Source organism: Protopterus annectens, chromosome 8.part0 (genome assembly GCF_019279795.1).
Source record: "Protopterus annectens isolate FY-2018-M chromosome 8.part0, PAN1.0, whole genome shotgun sequence".
NCBI classification, from domain to species: Eukaryota; Metazoa; Chordata; order Ceratodontiformes; family Protopteridae; genus Protopterus; species Protopterus annectens.
Genome location: NC_056741.1, coordinates 1,492,805,456 through 1,492,819,878, shown reverse-complemented (window position 1 = coordinate 1,492,819,878; position 14,423 = coordinate 1,492,805,456). Strand labels below are relative to the sequence as shown.

At 38.6% G+C, this 14,423-nt stretch overlaps 1 protein-coding gene across 1 annotated transcript in view; it reads right to left on the bottom strand.

Moving 5' to 3' along the window:
* The window catches only part of HTR3B (5-hydroxytryptamine receptor 3B), a 238,977-nt gene that overhangs the window by 95,890 nt on the left and 128,664 nt on the right, over positions 1–14,423 (bottom strand). The window contains exon 8 of the mRNA XM_044079463.1: positions 11,454–11,664. Coding sequence (XP_043935398.1) covers positions 11,454–11,664 — 211 coding nt within the window. The remainder of the gene's footprint in view (positions 1–11,453; positions 11,665–14,423) is intronic.

The following is a 14,423-nucleotide window of genomic DNA, read 5'->3' as shown; positions in this document are numbered from 1 at the left end:
TCATTCACCAATAATAACTAAAATAAAAATACATGGTAATGAAATAAAAATGAGACACTGGTACGTCCTCATCTATCTGTTAAAAATAGAGGAATTTAATGAATGGGTAGTGAAAATTATTCAGGAGTTAGTAGAGAAGATAGAAATTTCTTCAGAAAATATATTTAGGAAATGAGATCAAATGAAACTGGATTTTAAAAATAGGGTGGAAATAAAAGAAAAGGAGGTATGGCTAAGAAATAGCAAGAATTATTTAGAGGGACTGAAAAAAGTTAATTTACTGCAGAATAAGTCACATCTCACAGAACAAGAACAGGCAAAATTCCAGAGTGCTAAACAGAAAATAAGGGACTAGCTCAATAATAGGATCATAGGAGGTTACTAGGCTAATGGCCCTGGGCCCCTTACAAGCCTAGCCAAGAGTGTATCCCTAAAAAAAGAAACCTCAGTCAGCACCTGTCATCCCTGTCATTGAGGGACAAAGGGTAGAACCCCTGGGACAAATTAGTGGTTTCCCATCCACTCATCAAGGTAGTGCTTGAAGGGGGTCAGTGAGGTACTCTCTTTGATGTGTATGGGAAGTCTATTCCAGAGATGGGGCAGCCACTGGGAGACAAACCTGTCTCTCCAGCAGGTTTTGTTAATGTTGCATATTAGATTCAGACCTTTCAAGCGGGTAATGTGCAAGGGGTTCGACTTACAGATATGGAGCATCTCAAGTTGGGCAGGGTACAAGATTTCCTTGTAGGGGAGACACAGATCACCCCTGAGCATTCTGTATGATACTGACTAGAGTGATAGTGATTTGAGCCTGTCTGCATAAGTGTTGGAGGCCATGGATTCTGTTTGTGAGGTAGCTCTGTGGCTTTTCCAGTTGGTGCAGATGTTTGCAGAGTTACATACCAAATGGGGCATTATACTCAATTACTGGTCTAATGAGGGAGGAGTATATAGAAGTAAAAACCTACTTTTTTTCTGGATGCAATCCTTTTACTTATGAGATGAACCAAATAAAAGGCTTTTCTGACCAGTGCTGCTACATGATGGTCAAATGTTAGATTATTGTCAACATGCGTATCCAGGTCTCTCACAACAGGTTGTTTACTTAAGGGGTTGCCATTGCTGTGGTAATCAGTAGGGTCCGTGTTTTTGCCGAATGATATGATACATTTTTTTTTGCATTTAACTTGACGCCATCACTTTGGCATCATTCATCAGTTGCTCTGAGAGCCTCTTGCAGTATGCTAACATCATTTGAGGAGTCAATGACAGCACCCAACTTACAGTCATTTGCAAACTTGGTCAGCCACAGGCATTTTGTCTTTGCCTGGACCTCTGAGAAGTAGATGCCAAACAGTAGGGGTCCCAGGACAGATCCCTGGGGAACTCCATTAGTAACAGGTTTGCTATCAGAGGTAGAGGTGCCTATTTTGACCTTGTGGGTCCTGTCAGTGAGCCAGTTGGCCACCCACCTGATGAGATAGGGATTTACACCAAGTTGTGTTAGCTTTTTGATGATGCCTGAGTGAGGGATTGTGTCAAAGGCCTTGGCCAAGTCAAGGTAAACTGTATGTACTGAGTTTCCCTCATCCAGGGCCTTGGTGACAGCCTCATAGAAGTCAACTAGGTTCAACAGGCAAGATCTCCTGATGAATCTGAACTGGGTGGGGTCAAGTACTTGGAGATTGCTTATGTCCTTGTTTATGAGATCCATAATAATAATACGCTACATGAATTTAGAAAGATTGCTGTTATGCAACTGTTTTTTGATAACTGCAAAGTGCAAAAACTTTTATAACAACTGCTCAAGCAGCAGAAAGTAAAAAGGGTTGTTGCCAGGCTTGGTCCATGTTTGGGTATTGAAATGATAGTTCCATGAATGGCTGAATATAGAACATAAAACATGGTCATAGTTGGCCAACAACCAGGAAGTAATGCAATGCATAAGGTAAGTGAAGGAAACCTGTTAAATTTTTCATTTTCCTCACTGTAGTGCAATCTCAGAGTTGGTATATATAGTTCGGGGAGTGTGGGGGGTGAATCCTCCCATTTTAGTTGATTGTGTTTGCAATGTTTGCCAACTATGGCCATTTGATGAATGATTTTTCAAAGTTATACATGTTTGTTAATTTTCCATTTAGATGTTTTACATTCGATATTTAGATGTTCATAGATCTATCTTTTCGATAGCTGAACATAGATACTAGGGAGCCTATAAAAGGGAAAATAACCAGAGATTCTGTAGAGGAATTATAAGGATTTCAGAAATTTTATGAAAATCTGTATAAAGCAGAGAAATATGGAAATCAAAAAAAGTGTAAGTGGAAATGTTTATGGAAGAATTAAATATGCCAAGGTTAGTGGTAGATGAGGTTCAAGTACTAACAGGAAAGGAGGAAATGAAATAAAAATGGTGATGTATAACCACGCTACAGGAAGGTTCCCAGGAACAGATGGTATTCCTGTGGAAGTTTGGAAGCTAGGAGGGAAGAAAGTGATAGATTTAAAAGAAGGAGAAACACCAACATCCTGGAAAAAAGTGATGGTGGCTGTAAAAACCCATCAAATCCAGCTTCATACAGGCCCATTTCAATCCTAAACCATGACTATAATAACTAAACGAATGTTAAAGGTAATGCCAAAAGATAGCTATGGATCAATATGGTTTTGTGGAGGGGAGGCAAACATTTGACAACATTAACAGAACATTGATGATCCAGAGGGAAGCAGAATGTAAGAAAATACCACTGTTGTTGGTGGGTCATGATGCAGAGAAAACATTTAACAGAGTCTGCTTGGATTTTGACAATGGAAGTATTTGCAGTCCCTGATACAATAATGAGGGTAATTAGGAGGATATATGAGGGATCAAAGGCAAAAATGGTGGTAGTCCCTCTCTTTTGCCTATGTTATTTACATTATATTTAAAATCATTGGAAAGAAAATAAGGGACTCAGAAATTCAAGGATATAATTGGTATGGTAGTCAAGAAAAGTTGGCCTTATTTTCAGGTGAAGATATTCCATACCTGATAAAACCGGAAATGGACATTTCCATGCTGTGGAACATTCTGAGATTGATTCAGGACTTTTTGGGGTACAAAATTAATGAAGACAAAAAGGCAATAGCTATAAACTATGTACTCACAAATGAACTGTTTTACCAATACCCATATTTATGGGGGCATGTTAAAATGAAGCACTTAGGAGTATGGATTAAAAATATTCTGTTATGGTAACTAAGGATAGGTAGGAAGAGACTGAACAAAAGATAATACAAAAACTGAGGAACTGGAGGTCTATTTTATAGATATGGATTGCACAATACAAGCAGTGAGAATGTTTTTAGTCCTTTAGTTTTATTTACAGGTCAGGCATATTTTTATCAACCAGAGGAGAAGTTGTAGATGGCAATTTATAAAGAGTTGAAGAATTTTATCTTGGAGGGGAAGAAGATAAGAATGAAGTGGGATAAGTTGATCCTTCCAATAGAACAAGATGGTTTGGGATTACTTGATTTAAAGGGGTATTTCAGAGCTACCTAGTTTCCTATACATAGCACAAGCAGAAAGCTCAAGAAACAAGGAGAGAATGGGATTTTGAATGCAGATCCCTAAGTATAATAACAATAACCATAAAGAATATTATATTCATAAAGTAGCAGAAAGTATTATAATAACTAAGCCTACACAGGGAGGGAGAAAGAAGATTTTTCCGATGGGGATGACTGCAACTATAGGTACAGAGTATAGCAAGAGAGGGCTGAAATTTACTGGAGAAAATTGGCAAAGGAATCAAAGCACTGGAAGCAATATTTAGAGAAAGATAATACAATGGGAAGAGGCCAAAAATTAATTTGGACTGCAGGCTAGAGATTGGTCGATATCAGAGTATAGGCAAAGAGTAAGAAATAGGGGATCCTAAACAAAAGACCAGCACTGGTAGAGTTTTTAGTAGAATCTAGAACAGAAGCTGCTATTAAAAATGGATTATTAGCAGGACATATAAATTATTGCATGATAACTATAGGAATCAATCAGAGGAGGTTAGAAAGGATTGTGATGAGAGTTTGGATAAACAATTCGCAAAGAAACAATGGGGGGATACATGTATGGCTCCCAAATATGCAATGAACTAGAAGATTTAGGATCTTTGTTTAGAAGAGTTTGCATAGGTATTGTTATACCACAAGCAGTCTCCAAAGAATATTTTCCTCAAGTAGACTGCAAATGTTGAAGGTGTGATGGGAAAGGAAGAGGTAATTGAGAGCATACTTTTGAGGAGTGTAATAAGTTGGCAGACTTTAAAAATTCCCTGCAAACTACTCTAACAGAAATACCGGTTGAGTAAATTGGTGTAGCTAAGAAAAAAGATTTGCTGAGTTTAATTTCAGTGGCAACCAAAAAAAAAGCAATCACTAGAAAATGGAAATTAAAGTCTAATCCAACTGTACTAGAAGTAATACATATAGTAACAGAGATAAAAACAACTGGAATTGGTATCCTTAGGAAAAAGGTAGGAGCAAATTACATAGAAAAAAGTGGGAATTGTGGGAATAATACATGCAGAATAATGTTTTGGAGGAGGAATTAGGTTTAAGGGGAAGGCAGGTATTGAATGAGCTTTGTAATGTTTGACAATGACTGAATTGATTATAAGTGATGTATAATGTTTGCAACTGAAAATATGTCACTATGGTTTGTTTTCATCTATATAAATGTATGACTGCCATTGTCATAAGTGATAATTTAATAAAGATGTTTCTTCAAAAAAACATCTACAGTAGGCATAATTAACTGAGGATAAGGTGCACAATGTCATGTAGTAGGGAAGTTGCCTGATGTCCTGGTCAAATTTCCCCCAATAATATGAATACCACCTCAGGTCTCCCCTGACAAGAGGCTGCTAGACTAGTGGGACAAACCGGGTTAATAAAGAATAAATAAAATAAAATTAAAAAAATCTTCAGTAATGTCATTTGCAGAGCACAACCTGCCTCATGAATGTATAAAGCCAATACATTTTGACATCTTATTACCTGCTTAACAACAGTACTGAACATCCATATAAATAGCAAGCACGTGCTAGCTCCAGTGCCATTTTGAGAGTGCAGCCAGAGAGTGAGAATGTATGAATGTAATAGCTAGTTTGTATATAAGTTTATCTATGTTAAAGTTATTAAGCCTCAATCCTAATGTGTTTATACATAATAACGCTGCTTGAACAGAACCCAGAAAGATGTGTCTATTACATCTTCACTAGAAGACCGACATGGTGTCAGGACCAGGATTCCAGATACTGCTTTCCAGAGCTACAGGGTGCAGAGTTAACAGTGAAGGTAAACTAAGAGAAACATGCATGAAAAAGGGCCAGAAAAGAACCAAAGGTAGTGAACACTTGTACGAACGGTTTATTTTATAAAAAAGATAAAATGGAGAATTGCAAGGCCATAAACCACATTATTAAACAAGGGAGAGTCAGAAAAGGTTTATTAATTAAACAAAATATTTAAAATTAAGATATTTAATAAAATGATTATCAGAAAAGCACAGAAGGGGTTTGGAATTACCTTGCAACTGCAAAATGAGCAAGTTTAAAGCAAAATGGGCATGTGTAGAGAAGAATGAGCACAAGAAAAGCATAATGGGCATGAAAAGAGATTAAACAAGCAAAACAAATCTAATAAAGACAAAAAGGGCACATTAAGCATGAATAAAGCAAGGTGACTGCATGTTTTTTGGCAAAGTACTGTGTTTTGGCGTAACTACTACTTTGCATTCTATTCAGGACATAACTAGAGTTATTTGAAGTATCTTAAAGTGTGTAAAATTGCTTACAGTGTGCACTTATTACTGTGCATGTATTTCAAAGAGTTTATTTGTGTCCAAAGTGCAGTTATTTCATGAAGTACAGTCAAAGTACAGCCATTTCAAAAAGATTCTTGTGCTGGTTGTGTCTTTTTACAAAGTGCTGCAGAGTGTTTCTTGCACTGTAAAGAATTATCTAGTAAAGTACCACTATTTTGGGGAAGTTTCAGTATGCCATGTACTGTTTACTCTCAAAGTGCAGTTACTTCAAAATGTTTCTTACTTTGAGCTTTTTCTGCCCAATTCATTCACACAGTGCAGTTATTTTTAAATGTTTCTTATGCTGATGAGGGCTGATTTTGCAGTACAATGATTTCAAGATTATTACAGTGCCCAAGGGACTTATTTTTTAAAGTTCAGTTATTCAGAGGCTTTTTGTGCTATTGAGCAAAGTTACGAATACTGTTATAAATTTTTGGTGTATGTATATGTGTGTGCTTTTGTGCATATTTGCAAAACCCTTCACTAGTATGTGTTAATAATGGCAGTTGGATTTCAAAAGCCCTCACCACTTGTATTTGATCAGAATATTGCAGAGAATTGGAGAATATTTGAGCAAGAGGATGATATTTTTATACAAGCAGCTTATTTTGACAAAGATGCATGTACCAGGACATTCATTTTGCTAAACCTATCAGAGGCCATTGAAAGAAGGCATTCATTTGTGTATGCACCAGCAGTATATGAGGGAGAAGGTGACTATTGCCATATTGTTGTACAGGTTGAATCAAGGGAAGACCATGAATGCTTGAAGTGCAAATTCAGAGAAATGTGTAAACCCCAGACAAATATTACATTAGAGAGACATTTGTTTTACACAAGAGATCAGAAACCAGGGGAAACCTTTGCAGCTTATGTTACTGACCTGAGGAACAAAGCTAAAATGTGTCGGTTTGGTAATTTAAAAGATGAATTAATAAAGGACAGGCTTGTGTGTGGTATTAATGGTGCTGCCATGAGAAAGATTTTGGTTCTTGACAGTGATTTAACTTTGAGTAAATCTATTGAGATTTGTCAAATCCATGATATTACAGAAAGGCACACAAGTATGCTTGCAAGTGATAAGAGCATGGTTTCAGCAGGCTCCAGAGCAAATATAGACAGCATGCAACATGTTGCTAGCAAAAGCAGGCCTAAACACATGGCAACTATAGCCCCTGTGGGTTCTCCTGGGAAATCACATAGTTTTCCAGCAAGTTCTAAGAAAGATATATGGTCAGTACACTACAAGCGTGAATCAGCAAAACCCAAATCCAGCTTTATTGTTAACTGTCACAAATGTAGTGCCAGTCATGTGTCTTAAAGAGAGAAACACTTAGCATTTGGTCAGCAATGCCACAAGTGTAAAAAATGGAACCATTTTCAAAAGTTCTGCAAATCAAGTAAACTTTACACAGTTATAAAGAAGAGTCACTCAAAAAAGCAAGTTGATAATACAGAGAGCTGCAATTCTACTTTCTACATAGATGGTGTATGAGTAATTGGTGAAAAGGTTGATGCAGTGAATTTGTTGAGAAAGAACAAAGTGTTTTGTACTGTCCAGATCAATGGTAAATCCACAGGGCTTAAAGTAGACTCTTTCAAAGTGTAATGTTATGTCAGCAGACACATTTGCTAAGGTGAGAACTAATGAACAACTCAATGTGGTTAGTAATGTTAAACTTATTGCTTATGGAGGTGAAGAAATTCAAACCGAAGGCTCAGTAGTGCTTTCATGTTGTTTGGCTAGGAACTGTTACAGCTTGTTATTCCATATAGTTCGAAGACCTGTGGAGTCATTATTTGGTCTCAGAATCAGTTCGAGAATGAATCTGCTTTCTTGTACCAAAGAAGTTCATCATATAAGCACATGTCCTAGTTCCAATTTTTCTCAAGCCATTTTCTCAGAGTATGCTGATGTTTTCACTGACAAGTTGGTCAAACTTCCAGTTGTGTATTCTATGAAGTTAGACCCAGAGATCAGTCCAGTAGTCAGACAAGCAAGAAAATTTCTGATAGATATGCAGGATAAAGTCAAAGCTCAATTGGATACAATGGTGCAGCAAGGTGTAATTTGTCAAGTTACAGAAACTGAATGGGTGTCATCTATGGTAGCAGCTTCAGATGAAATCAGAATATGTATTGACCCAAAAGATTTGAACAAAGCATTAAAGAGACCACATCATCCAATGTATACAGTCGAGGAAGTCACAGTCCTAATACCAAATGCCACTGTTTTTTCTGTCTTGGATGCAAAAAGTTCATGTTGGCAAATGGTGCTTGATTGTAAATCTTCAATACTGACTACTTTCAGTACCCTGTTTGGCAGATATAGATTCTTAAGGATGCCATTTGGAATAAATTCTGCAAGTGAAGTCTTCCAATGTGCAATGGAGCACATTTTTAGGCTATCCTTGTTCCATAATAGTAGATGATTTATTGGTTGGGGGCAATGGTGAAGCAGAACATGACAGAAACCTTAAGAGAGTTCTAGACAGAGTATGTGAAGTGAACTTAAAGCTCAGTCCTCTAAAGTACAAATACAGACTACCAGAAGTTACATATGTAGGTAATTTATTTACCAGCACTGGCTTAAGACCAGACCCATCCAAGCAAGCAGCTATTCATGAGATGTCAGCACCAGATAATGTTCAAGCTCTACAACATTTTCTTGGCATGGTCAACTATTTAGGCAAGTTTATACCAGATCTCAGTGAGTTGACAGCACCTTTAAAAGAGTTGACGTGCAAAAATGTTACATGGTATTGGTTGTAACAGCACCAGAAAGCATTTGAAGACCTTAAGCAGAAAATTGCCATCCAACCTACATTAAGATACTATGATGTCAATAAATCAGTCACTCTTTCCTGTGATTCTTCAAAATTTGGTCTTGGTGCAGTTATTTTTCAAGAAGACAGACCAGTAGCCTATGCATCTAGAACCCTTACCCAAACTGAAATGCACTATGCTTAAATTGAGAAAGAACTTTTGGAAACAGTATTTGCATGTTCAAAGTTTTATGATTATATCTATGGTTGAGCTATTCAGATTGAAACTGATCACCAATCTCTAGTTACAATTCTAAAGAAGCCTATGCATTTAGCTCCTATGAGATTACAAAGAATGATGCTCAAATTACAAAAGTACAACTTCAAAATGGTCTATACAAAAGACAAACATCTTTATCAGGCTGATACCTTATACAGTTTGCCCAGAAATACAATGGAACAGCTTGATGCAGAGAATTTTGATTTTGACGTAATGGAAGTGCGTAATTTTTCTGCCATGAGACTTGATGAGCTGAGAGATCATACAAAGTCTGATCCATTTTTGCAAAAGCTCAACCACTACATTAATGTTGGATAGCCATCAAAGCAATCTAGTGTACTATCTGAAGTGAAAGCATATTTTCCTTAAAGATGTGAGATGTCGATGGAAGATGGTATTATTTTCAAAGGTCCTAAAATTGTTCCTGCTACCTTACAACATGAGTATATCCAGATTTTACATCGGGAACACCCAGGTTCTGACTCTACCAAAAGAAGGGTGAGAGAAGTAGTATTTTGGCCTTCTCTAGTAAAAGACATTGATAAAGTACTTTTTTCTTGTTCAGTATGCAACAGCACTAAACCACATTTACAAAAAGAACCACTTCAACTTAGTCAAGTTCCTGAACTACTTTGGTCAACAGTAGCCACTGATATATTTGAGTGGAACAATCAGCATTACTTAGTGTTGGTAGACTCTTATTCAAATTGGTTTGAGATTAATTTACTACCTAATCTATCACCCACTGCTGTTATCACTGAGCTGAAACATAATTTCTCAGTCCATGGTAGTACACAGAAAGTTAGTTGTTTCAGAAATTTGCAAGAGAATGGGACTTTGTACATGTTACTAGTGGTCCAGAATATCCACGGTCAAATGGACTAGCTGAACATGCAGTACAGAGTGCAAAGCAATTACTTGAAAGGTCAAAGTGTGACAATACCAATGTCTATTTGAATTTACTTAATCTCAGAAGCATACCCCATGATGATATACATGGCTCGCCTACTCAGAGACCTCTATTCAGGCAAAACAGAACAACACTGCCTATTAGTTCCAATTTATTGAGGCCTAAAGCTAAGAACAACAGAACAATTAGAGCCCATTTATTCAGGAAGCATTCTTTCCAGAAGTCCAGTTATGATAACTCGATGAGAGTTCTTCATCCATTGAAAGAAGGAGAGACAGTGAGCATACAAATGGTTAAAGTTTTGACCGGATTGGTCAAGTAACAGGTATATGTACCAAGCCGAGATCCTACTTCATAGAATCTGACTGTGTGGAGTACAGGAGAAATCACAGACATCTTCTTCCTGTACCAGAATCGATATCACAGCTTTGTTCCTGTGATACAGCTCTAGCTCTTGGAGCAATCCAGACAATGTTTCGGTTGCAGAACATGTCTTAACTTCTACTTCCATTCCTAATGATGTTCCTGATGTGCCTAAGGTTGAACATTCAGTAGAGAGAGTCCCAGTTCCTAAATCTAATTTTAAATTTTATGTCACATGATTTGGTCGTATTTCCAGACGTAGAGTGAAATACACAGCGGCCTGGACATAATTGTGTATGTGTATCTAGTTCTGTATAATTGCATGACAAAGAATTATTTGTATTGATTGCATGTCAACTGATGTCATCAATATTCCATGACCTATTTCTCAAATAGGGAGGATGTAGAACAGAGTGTGTGTGTGCTGTATCTTTAAGAAGCGTTTCAGGGACTGAACACGCATATAAATAGCAAGCACGTGCTAGCTTCAGTGCCATTTTAAGAGTGTAGCCAGAGAGTGAGCATGTATGAATGTAATAGCTAGTTTGTATATAAGTTTATCTAAGTTAAAGTTATTAAGCCTCAATCCTGATTTGCTGGTACATAATAAAGCTGCTTGAACAGAACCCACAAAGGCTCATCTATTACATCCTGATTAGATGAGCGACAGTACTGCTATGCATTTTTACATACTTGTCAAACAGGTAAGCCCACCAGACAATGTGCCCCATTTCGAGCAAACCAGGAGAACTGCATGGTTAAGTGAATTGCCTAGAGTCAAATAGTAGGCATTTGGTAGGTGGACAAAATCAAACAATGTACCCATGACTACATGAAGCAGGTCATTAGTAGCTGAGAGTATTAATCATAAGTGCCAACTGCCAGACTTTACCATGTCAAAGCATCAGGGCAAGAGATGAATTAGTTTTGGCACTGATGAAAATAAATAAAAATTATTAAAAAAAAAAAAATTAATTACTTTTACATTTGCTTAACATTCATTTGCAATGATCTTAATAATGTTTTACCTGTATATGCTTATAGCTTGATATTGCCTTGTTTTCTATAATTGTATAATTAATGCCCTTCTTGGAGCTTTGTTTTCTATAATTGTATAATTAATGCCCTTCTTGGAGCTTTTCTCCCCGGGCCTCTACTGAAAATGGACATGTATCCAGTTAGACTAGCCCGGTCAACAAAATGTAAATAAATAAATAAATAAATAAAATACACATATATCAAATACCTTCTTAATGTTGTATTAGAACTTAGAAAATTCCACCTTACCTATTAAGGGAGTTTCTACTGCTGCTGCAGGAACTTCATTGGATATATTCACTCTGAAAACTGTATAGCCCAGCAGAATGCTGCATTTAAAGCTGATTCTTGTTCCACTGTTTGGGGGCAAGTAAAAGCTCATCACATCCACCACCATCAGGAAAGTACTGGGGATCAGTACACTGACAACGTACAGCAATGGCCGCCTCCGAATCACAATCTAGGGTGAGAGGGTGAGTCAAAGAAAGTACACCACTTAAATTCATTTTTCATTCACTAAAACATGTCAAGCAAATGCATCATAACTCTGCATATCATGTGCCATGTAATCCCAAACTGCAATGGCCGCCTCCGAATCACAATCTAGGGTGAAAGGTCAGTCAAAGAAAGTACACCACTTAAATTCAGTTTTCATTCACTAAAACATGTCAAGCAAATGCATCATAGCTCTGCATATCATGTGCCATGTAATCCCAAACTGCAAAGGCTAGTCTTACAGCTAATTGACATTTTCTCCACATTGTAAAAATAGCAAAATATACATATCACACACACACACACACACACACACACACACACACACACATATATATATATATATATATATATATAGGTTCATAGGTTCATAGGTTCATACTAGGCTATCTGCCCGAGGGCATTTATAAGCCTAGCCCATCGTTTTGTGGCTTACGCCACCCCTTTAGTATAGGGAACTATACCCATTATTTTGCTGTGCCTCTGTTGAGCAGTGACACTGAGGTAATTCCTGGGGTATATCTGCGATCTCCCATCCATTGGTCAAGATTTCTCTTGAACAAGGCCAGCGAGGTGCTCTGCCTCACATGTACCGGGATTTGGTTCCACAGCATAGGGAGTCTTTGGGTGATGAATCTATCCCTCCAGCACGTCCTATTAATAGCCGTGTCGAGGTTTAAGTCTCCCGCCCTTGTGGCTCTGATGGATCTAGATTTTTTGAGGTGAAGCATATTCATCAAATCTGGGTTTGACATGGCCTTGTATGTTAGGCAAAGGTCACCTCTGAGCAAGCGTGGCGACTGAATAGAGCTGGAGTTCTTTCAGTCGGGCAGCATAGGACAGATTTTGAGACCCTTTATCCTTTTGGTGAGGAACTTTTGTGGCCTCTCCAGCTGCTGCAAGTGTCGGGTCAGATACATTCCGAATGGGGCATTGTACTCAATCATTGGTCTGATGAGTGATGAGTAAAGGGAGACTATGACCTCCCTTGATCTAGATGAGAATCCCTTCATGATAAGGTGGGCAATGTAGAAGGACTTCCTAACTACTTTAGCTACATGGGTGTCGAATGACAGACTACTATCAACCTGGGTCCCCAGGTCCCTGATAACTTCTTCTGTGCTCAGTGGATTGCCACCTATTTGGTAGCTAGGGGTAACCTTGTTTTTCCCGAAGGGTATGACTATGCATTTTTGGCATTTAACTTTAGGCCGTGGCTCTGGCACCAGTTATCCATTTCTGTGAGACCCTTCTGAAGGATATCTGTGTCAGATGTGTTTTCTACTATGGCCCAGTTTGCAGTCATCTGCAAACTTTGTCAGCCATAACCCTCCTGTGTTTGCTTGTACTTCGGAAAAGTAGATGCCAAACAAGAGTGGGCCCAGGACTGAGCCCTGTGGGACACCACTTGTGACAGGCTTTGAGTCTGACATGGCGCCAGCAACTCTGACCCTGTGGGTTCTGTCACTCAGCCAGTTTGCAACCCATCTTGTGATGTATGGGTTAACATTTAAGCTGATGAGTTTTCAATGATACCCGAGTGGGGTATTGTATCGAAGGCCTTAGGCAGAACGAGGTAGGCTGTATGGACTGCCTTTCCCTCATCAATGGCTTTGGTGACTGTATCAAAAAGTCAACCAAGTTTAAAAGGCATGATCTGCCTTTGACAAAGGCAAACTGGGTGGGATCCAAAGTCTGCAAATGCGGTATGTCTTTATTTATGAGGTCCATTATGATGCTCGCCATGGCTTTGCAGATAAGGCTTGACAAGGTAAATGGCCTGTAATCTCCAGGCTCTGTGTAGGCACCGCGGTTGTGAAGTGGGACCACAGTTGCAGTGCGCCACTCCTGGAGTGCGTATCCAGAGGTAAGACTTTGATTAAACAGCTGTCCTAGCTGTGGGTTTAATTCCTCATTGAGTTCGTGGAGCACACAGCCGGGGACACCATCGGGTCCCATGGATGCTGTGTTTTTTGCTTTGGAGAGAGCAGTTCTCACTTGGGCGCTGGAGATGTTTCGGGGGCTGCACTCATTTGGTATAGATATCTCTCCTTTTGGGGGGATGGGGGGGAGAAGTTTGCACTGAACCTGTCAGCCAGTATGTTGGCAATGTCTGTAGGATCAGTAATCTTCACATCATTTTGAACTAGTTCTGAGCATATCTGGGAGTTTCCTCCTAGGTTTCTAACATAGCTAAAGAAGGCCTTATGATTGTCTTTTGAGTCTTTAGCTATTTTTCTCTCGAAATTTGCTTTGGATGATTTTATGAGAGCTCTTAGTTTTTTACTTATAGTGATCAAGGGTGTCTTACCTTTTAAGGATTTTGCTCTATCTTGTAGTAGCTTCCTCCTTTTGTTGTAGAGTTTGTTTATGGCTGGGGTCCACCAGACTGGACGCTTGCCTTTGGTACAAAGAGTCTTTGTTTTGCTTGGGATTGCCTTATCCATGCAGTCCTGCAGGTGCTGGTAGAAGGCGTTTGTAAGTGATTCAGCGGCTTGAGTATTGTTTTCCGCCGGCTCGGGGGCCTGAAAGGAGACCACACTAGTCTTTAGAAGTGTGAAGTCGGCTTTTGAGAAGTTCTTTACTGTGGTCTTTTTTATTTCAGGTGGGGGTGGGATGAGGACCTCCAGCGAGATTAGTTTGTGATCTGATCTCACCAGTGAGGGGTATATTTCCGGTGTTGAACATTGTGCTCCCATGTTCGTGATGATGAGATCAAGTATG